Source organism: Trematomus bernacchii, unplaced genomic scaffold (genome assembly GCF_902827165.1).
Source record: "Trematomus bernacchii unplaced genomic scaffold, fTreBer1.1, whole genome shotgun sequence".
In the NCBI taxonomy this organism is placed as follows: domain Eukaryota; kingdom Metazoa; phylum Chordata; class Actinopteri; order Perciformes; family Nototheniidae; genus Trematomus; species Trematomus bernacchii.
In genome coordinates this window covers 4,872,897-4,880,967 of record NW_022987582.1, presented here as the reverse complement: position 1 = coordinate 4,880,967, position 8,071 = coordinate 4,872,897, and the positions used below count along the sequence as shown (strand labels likewise).

Below are 8,071 nucleotides of genomic sequence, written 5' to 3'. Positions count from 1 at the left end.
GCGCCTACCTGGGGAACAGAGGTGACAAGCTGAACTCATATTGTCGAATAATACCTGCCTTTGTCAGAGCTCTATCCTATTACCCTTCGAGATGGGCCTGTCGACTTCGGGAGGGGGATACACATAGTGGGGGTTCCACCATCTCATCTGTCTTCATTAAAAGCAGCGCACCGCTGGGGGAATAGGAAAATCAACATAGACAGTGCTGCTAATTTATGTATTCATCATTGTTGCTACATGGGAAGCTTCGTTTTGTCGCTGTTCCCCATGCCCACCGAAGCTCCTCGGCAGGCTGATTAACTCTCAGGATTCACACCAGCCAGTTGTTTATCGGAAATGGTTTTATTTAAATATAAATATGTGTACAAAGGTACAAGCAACGATAGCTCATTATTACCAAATAAAGTCTTAATACATTATTAAAAGAATGAACAAACAAATGGCAATTAGTTGTTCCAAAAAAAAAGCATAGTAACTGCATTCAATGATTGATGAACAACTTAGAGAAGAAATTCTGTGGAACAAAATAAATCAACCAAGATAGATACATATGTATATAAAGATACTTTACAATAGAGCAGCTTACACGCTGTACATTAAGGCTTATATAAAATATAAAAATAAAGACAAGCGATGATGTTTGCCTCCTTACTTGTGACATTTGTTCTCTCATCAGGCTGCCTGGTAACCGCTTTTTAGACTAATGGCAGTACAGGCGTCCATACTGAAACATCCAGGAAGTGGAATGCAACTGGGCCAGGTGCAGAAACCAATGTCTCAAACATGAAATGGACATGAATATAAACGCTGAAGATTTTCACTAGACACATCATTTGCATGCAACAGAGAGAAAGTATGGGCTCAGCCATTTGTACAGATCATTAAGTGTTTCAGGGTAGTACTGTTTCTTGTAAACATATTGAGACAATTTGATTGAGTTGTAAAACGAGTGTATGGTCCACATTAGGACAACCTTACATGTCTTTCCCCAACTGAGTCTGCTGAAGATGACGCTGCATTCAAGTTTATTTCAAGTTCAAGATTGCCCCCATTTTCCAAACCACCACTTTTGATTGTTCGGGTATCAGCCTCGTCTTCATTTTAACAATCAGAAACAGTACCAGGGAATGGACAGCAGGTTTCAGCCCCAGTTTTCCCCCATACAATTATCACCATCTTTGGGTTTTCACGGCCTTATCTTGTCCATCTTGGTACAACACAGTTAACAAATAGCCCTCCATTACAATGATGGCTAAAATACACATTCTCTTCTTTCTCCTTCTCCACCGGTAAGCAACACTGCTATCCAACGTGTTAGGGTTCAAATCAGAAGAAGATTCAGGAATACAGCTCAGGCCAGAAGTATTCCACCACTGATTAAACTTCTACAGTGCCCGTGGCACTTGTTGGTCAGTAGAGCTAGCCTGTTGTGCAGAATAGTTTGTCTTTCTCTGTGGATAGCTCAGCCTTTTGTGAATGATCGACACAAATGTGCTTAGAATTTCTTTCGCATGCCAACAAAACACCAAATGACAGACAACAGTATCATATCGGCTTTTTTGAACCTCGTAATGTCTTAGCTTGTAATGTCTTCTTTCAGTATTTAAGAGGTCACATTTCATAGTTCAGTAGACTCTGAAAGGCAGGTAAACAGCTACCCCAGTCATTTTGGCCACCCAAATTCAGGAGATGCATTTTATTTATTTTCTAGTTGGCCCTTGCACTGACAGAATATCTCCACAGGTTTGGGTGGTCATTATGTAGGCATTACCTGGTGAGGTATCACACTGTAATCATTACTTTGACTTGAACATCACAATCTGCTGAAATCTCCAGCTCAGGAGCTCTACAGTCAGCATTTTTGTAGATCCCGTCATCCAACACAACAAATAAAGGTTGGTTATCCAATAACCAACATAAATCATATGGCTCACTCCATATACTGTCCAAACATGTCCTTGAAGGAACGTCCGAGTTAAGTAAGTCTCTGTTCATGTCAGTCCAGCCACACTTGAATGTGGAGGTAACAATGGTTATCGACTCACTGCTCCTGTACTCTTCTTTTTCAAAATATTTTGTCCAATCAGACATGCGTCTGCATACGTTGTGAAGGCCGGCCATAGTCAGACTGCTGGGAGGATACTTGCGAAGAGGCGTAAGAGAAGCGAGACGAGCTGGACACCTTGCTGGCCTGATCTGATTGGTCGTACGCATCCACCTTCTCATAGGAAGCTGGCTTAACGTAGCTGGTGAAGGCGCGGCCATAGGTGGCGGGTGGTAGGTAAGCAGAGCCACTGTAGGCGGGGTCGGTGGGGTAAATGCTAGCTGGCTGGGTGGGCTGTTGCTGGGCAGCCTGCTGCTGTTCATACGCCGTCCTTCCCGCTGTGGTGGTGGCGTACCGGTGGGAGAAGTCATAGACACGAGGCTGGGTGCCATGCTGACCGTATATGGGGCTGGGGGAGGGCAGCTGCGATGGAGTGTAGACTGGCCGAGTGTTGGGCACATATTCAGAGAACCCACTGCTGCGGATGTGGCGGTCCTCGTTACCATGGACATTGTAGTAGCCATTGGTGGGGTCCTATGAGAATGAAGATAAATCATGAACTCTGCATGGTTCGGTTTTATGCATTAATGATGAAAAGAACGCATTCTCGCTGTTTTGAGAGTGTTTCTTTAAGACTGTTTTTTCAGTTGTACCTTGATGTCCGATCTCTCATCCTCCTCCTCTTCCAGGAGGTCGCTGTGTTCTGTGCGTGACGTCCCAGGAGACTCGCTGCTGTTTGGTGCCTGAGGGAAAGACCGAGAGTTTTTTGAAGAATTATTTAGATGAGCATGACCTCACTTGAATAAGAACAAAACAAAGTCGGAGCAGTACGGTGTCGCTGTGAATTTTCCATCAATAGATATCTCTATGTGGAATACAAAGACGGTGCTCAAAGAAATGTACCATTGGCTCTTTGACATCCTCTTCATCATCATTGCCACGTGTAGCGTTGTGATCACTATGAACAATCTGAACTCTGATGTCACTCTTGGATAGACGAGTGCACCTTTTACCTGCAAGGATTAAAAAGAACAGGAGCTTTAGTAAACGAGCAGACTTCTTCCATTACAATTCACTTTAAAACACATTTATTACAGGGTGGAACGGCACAAAAATGTAACAAAAACTGTTACATTTTCAGCTCACAAAATGACAAAGACTTGATTGTGTTAGATTTGAAGAATTGGCTGTTGACCCTCTCGCCCATACTAACCATTGAGCTCACCTTTGCCTGTGTGCCTGCAGCAGAGGGAGACCAGAGTAATGACACAGATGAGCAGGACACAGCCTCCACCTACTGCTCCCCCCACAATTATCAACATCGGCAGGGCTTCTGTAACAAGAACAGGAATAGAGGAAAAGAGTGGTGTAGGGGGGGGGGGGGGAGTAGATAGTTGTCAGGAGAAGAGGAGGGATGACAGGAGAGATAGTAGAACATAAGTGTCAGTGTCAAGAACGTACAGATCAGAGCAAAAGAAATAAAGAGATCCCTTCATTTGTCCTGCTAATCCCGGCAACGTCAGCGCCTATATAAATTCATCTGCGGTAAGCCCCCTGCCCGCTCATAGCTAGCATATACTCATGCGGGCAATCTGGCATCCCTCAGCCGGGCTATTGTCTATAATCTCTCTGAAAGAAGGGTAACAAGGCCTGACATGCAATGAAGCAACAGACAGTAATCTAATTAGAGATTCCAGGAGATACCGCCGTCCATTTCTCCAGGGACCCCACTCGGCTACGTTGATGTAAATTGCTGGCGAGGACCTTATTTTTGGTGTCTGCTGCAACAAAGGCTTCCACTAGCACAGTGTAGTAGTACTACTAGCTTATTTTAAGATCACTTAAAAGAGGGCTGCAGCCTTAGATGCTTAACTTGGCACTGAGACAGTGATAGAGAATACGAGCCCAACCGCAAATGCATGTGGCTTCCTCTAATTGACTTTTGCCCCCAATCAATATCTACGTTATGGGGCAAACATATTCATTAAAGGAACCATCTGCTGATTAAATCATATCGATTTGGAGGAGTATAATTAAGATAAGCACAAGACGGGAGTGCTGCTGTCGCCTAATCTGGCCCCCTTCGCAGCAAGGATTGAGAGGATCACTGTAAATTCTGCGGAGGGCTCTAGTGGGGGTTATTACTCTTTTTTTTTTCCTGTACCTTGCTCCTTCAGTGTGACCAGGGCGGTGTCGGTGCCAAAGCGGTTCCAGGCGGTGCAGTTGTAGCGCAGCTGGAAATCCTGCGCCAAAGTGTCAGACAGCACCAGGGTGGACAGCACTCCGTGGTCACCGGCGACCGTCTGCACTGAGTAACGTCCGGAGGAACCAGAGGACAGGCTCACGTCTCCGAAGGTCCACACCTGTTGAGAGGAGAATGAGAAAAGAAAACTGGGAGTAAGTCACTTGTCTATGAAGTCTGCAGAGGCGTGTTTATCGTCAGATCCTGGCCTGCCGCTGACTGAACACCAGATTCTCTCTCTGTTCTCGACCGCTAACGTGCTACGTGGCTGACACAGCTCACACGCTCATGTTTAAGCTGCCTCCCACGTCTGCCCTGCAGGTGAGGCCTAAGGAGGGTTTAGGTAGCTGCACTATGAAATAAGGCTCCTCTCTGCCGTCTCCTGCGCAGGGCCAGCAGGGCACCTTTCTCTCACTCCTCTTCACACCCTCATTATCCTCTCTCAGCCCAGCGTACGTTCAGCAGTTCAATAGGGTCAGCCGAGTGATGCCTCTTGGGCCGCTAATTGAATGCGGTTTGGCTGAAACCTGCAGGAAGCCGGTCTCCCACAGCTCGCCCAACTCCACTGTCTCTACAGTCAATGTCGGCGCAATTACAGTTGTGAATATGTGTGTGTGCGTGTCGGCTAGCGAGTGAAGTGGAGACGTGTTGGCTGCAAAGGTGTGAAGGTGAGGTCAGGGGTAAAGCTGCGCCGACTGATGTCTCTTATGGGGGGAGGAGGAGTGCAAAGTATGCAAGCTCACAAGTGAACGACACGCAACACAAATACAAGGGATAACTTACAATCTTATCAGGTGGGGGGCTGCTTTCCACTCTGCACTCCAGCTTGCCCTTGGAGTGCTTGACAGCGTGCTGCGTGGCGTCCACTGTGATGATCGGTGGGCCTGGTGTGAGGAAGAAAGAACGAGCAGAACATACAAATTAAAAAAAATACTGCCCGATGCAAAATTGTCATATCAATTGTGATGCTATTTAATCATCACATCAGTGAAAAAACATCAGAACCCACAGTGGATACTCTGAAAAGCCACTCACCATTAACGGTCAGAGTGACATCTCTCTCTCCTACTCCTATCCGGGGTACGATGGCCTTGCAGATGTATGTTCCAGCATCCTCCTGGGTAACAGCCTTCAGCTGCAAGGTGTTGCCATTACTGAGGACCTGGTGAGGAATTCAGAGAGACAAGTGAGAAGAGTGTCGGAGAGAGAAGGAGTGAGAAAGAGCGAGGTGGTGGGGAGAAGAAGGCAGACAAAAGAAAAACCAGGACCTTTATCGGTGGCTAACTCATTGTGGAGGCAGCACAGAGGTGGGCTGGCCATTGTAACAAATGCTGGTGGTTTGAGTTTAATTTCATTGTGAAGAGCTTTAATCACAGCATTAAGCACTCCAGCTACCGCTGAGTGACCGTGCTGCTGGGGAGATTGTTGTAATTAAACAGTGGGGACAGAACAGAGAGCACTATGGTGTGAGTGGGCCCTAGCCTTTGGAGCTGTTACACTCACTCACTCTTTAGCTCATTGATCCTGTCATTCCATCAAGCTGTGATTAATCCATTTACCCCTCCTTCCTCTCTACACCCCCCCCCCCCCCCCCCACTCTCTCCAATTTTTTTATTTCAACACACTTATGGAGTAACCCAATTAATCCATTACTGTGTGAGGGACAGTGGCAGTGGGTGGATTAGAAAAATGCCTGCGTTTCCACTCAGAGTGCCTGAAAGCGTTCACCCTCTGAGATGACCGTATCGCTTACGCCATCCCACAGCAATCTTCGCTTGGGGGGGGGAGGGTGGTTACTCTAGCGTCGCCTCAGGAATGATATTAGTCGCCAGGAGAGACGCTCCTATGGGATGTCCCCAATGAAAGACTCTTACCAGGATGATGTAAAGTGAAGGTGGAAATGTCCAATTTGTTCCACCTACGGAAATGGACTTTTAGGATATATTTAAGTGCAGTGACGTCAGCCCTTTTTAACGTCTAAGGCTGCTCTAAGAGTTTAAGTCACATTCTGTTAGAACCACAGATTGATTGATCTGTTAATAAGAGTTATGACATGTGCCTTGATTATGCTGTATGAATCTGTCAGTGGACAGACAGATTCCTGCCAGAGGCTTTGCCCCTCGGGGAGCGTGGAGAGAGGAGGTGTTAAGGATTCAGGATTGTGGGGAAATGTGTGAGGGATGCGTGCCTCAAGGCCTTAAGTGAATGCCTCTCTCTGGAGGGATGGTGTTGAAGCGTTAAGTTAAAGTGGCGACTAGTGTTTGTTGCCTTACCACGCTGGAGCCCTGCTTGGTCCAGGCCAGGGTCAGAGGAGGGTTACCAGTCCATGCACAAGTAAAGGCTGCGTCCATCCCCATATCCACCGTCATGGGCTTTGGCTCCGACATCAGTCTGGGGCCAACTGGGGTGAACAACAGTCAGTTACAATCAATAATAAAACTGCTTTTACAAATCATATACCTCGAGGAATTACACCACACTGTATATATTAAACTCACATTGGACATCGACCAGCGTGCTGACATTGGTGCTGCCCACAGAGTTAGACACCTCGCAGGAGACGGGGTCTGTGAAGTAAGAGTAGTCCACCGTCACCTCAAGGCTGTCCCCATTTGCTTCAGAGATGGGAACCCCTCCTTTTGACCACCTGGGACAGATGAATAATCATATTATACAGCCGCATTAGTTCAGGGAAGATACTAAGCCATGCGTAGCAAAGTGGCTATTAGCCGATTCATGGCTTGTGTCAATCATAATTAAACGCTGCCAATCAAGCAGCACATTCTACCCAATGAATCTACCAAGCATTGCGCTGCTTTCTTTGGATGACATTTTTACTCTGGTTGGCAGCGAATAATGCCTTGAAATATGGTGCGATTGTGCAGCATCATCATCTTAAGACTGCTGGCTCTGCATGTATGGTGGCAGCAGAAGAGGGAAGAAATGCAGGATGGATACCTGTATCCGGTGATTTCAGGATTGGCTGAAGCAGAGCAGATGAAGAGGACCTTGGCTCCTTCGGTCACAGTCTGCGGCTGCACTGATAGAGTCACTGAAGGAGGGTCTGTTGGAGGGAAAAACCTTCATGTTACTGACACAAATTGGATTCAGCCATCGTGTTGGCACCGTTCACCTTTTAATAGTGCGACAGAATTAAATGGGCTTTACAGATCGCTGCACACGGCATTCACAAATATGTTGGTGTTTGCTGTTGCCGGGACACTCACGCTGGACATTGATAGTGATGGATGTCTGTCTTCCAGCGGGAGCAGCTGGGTTAAGGACCCTGCAGGTGTAGGTGCGCCCAGAATCACTGTCCTCAGGGATGATTGGAAGCATGCTGACAGCTGACTCCTTCTTTCCATCCTCCATCATTGTCTGTAGAGTTACACAAACACTGTTATATGCTGCTGGATGCCGGAGCAACAGTTAACATTCTGTGCCTTTTTAAAGGAAGACTCTTACAATTGAGTAGAACTTAACATCAGCTGCACAAGCAAGTCGCTTGCCATTTGTGATCGCACTACTTCGGGAATATCTCCTTTTCAGGTGTAAGGCGTTGAAATTGCCGTCCCGTTCTTTGGCATGGCAGTTAAATCATATATTTTATGGTGCAGCGGGGGATATTGTGCTGTTCCCACATTTCTGAGAGTGTTCCCCGTCAGCGCTCCTTGTTTGTCATCATCTTTTTAAATCTATTTACTGCTCACAGAAATCAATACTCCTAAGTGAGGAAAGGTGTAGATTCTGAGGATATGGCTCACCGCTATCTCACTTTCTCCCTC

General features: G+C 46.6%; 1 protein-coding gene across 2 annotated transcripts in view; it reads right to left on the bottom strand.

Annotated features, from left to right (window-relative positions):
* Positions 1-39: 39 nt before the first annotated feature.
* The window catches only part of kirrel3l (kirre like nephrin family adhesion molecule 3, like), a 32,753-nt gene continuing 24,721 nt past the window's right edge, over positions 40-8,071 (bottom strand). The window contains exons 5-15 of one of the 2 annotated variants that reach the window (XM_034127400.1): positions 7,514-7,664; positions 7,245-7,350; positions 6,785-6,933; positions 6,560-6,687; positions 5,322-5,448; positions 5,070-5,170; positions 4,209-4,407; positions 3,258-3,377; positions 2,948-3,057; positions 2,698-2,787; positions 40-2,578 (exon numbers count right to left, since the gene is read on the bottom strand). In XM_034127400.1, coding sequence (XP_033983291.1) covers positions 2,084-2,578; positions 2,698-2,787; positions 2,948-3,057; positions 3,258-3,377; positions 4,209-4,407; positions 5,070-5,170; positions 5,322-5,448; positions 6,560-6,687; positions 6,785-6,933; positions 7,245-7,350; positions 7,514-7,664 — 1,776 coding nt within the window. In that variant the 3' untranslated portion in view covers positions 40-2,083. The remainder of the gene's footprint in view (positions 2,579-2,697; positions 2,788-2,947; positions 3,058-3,257; positions 3,378-4,208; positions 4,408-5,069; positions 5,171-5,321; positions 5,449-6,559; positions 6,688-6,784; positions 6,934-7,244; positions 7,351-7,513; positions 7,665-8,071) is intronic. The other variant, XM_034127401.1, reaches the window with a different exon arrangement.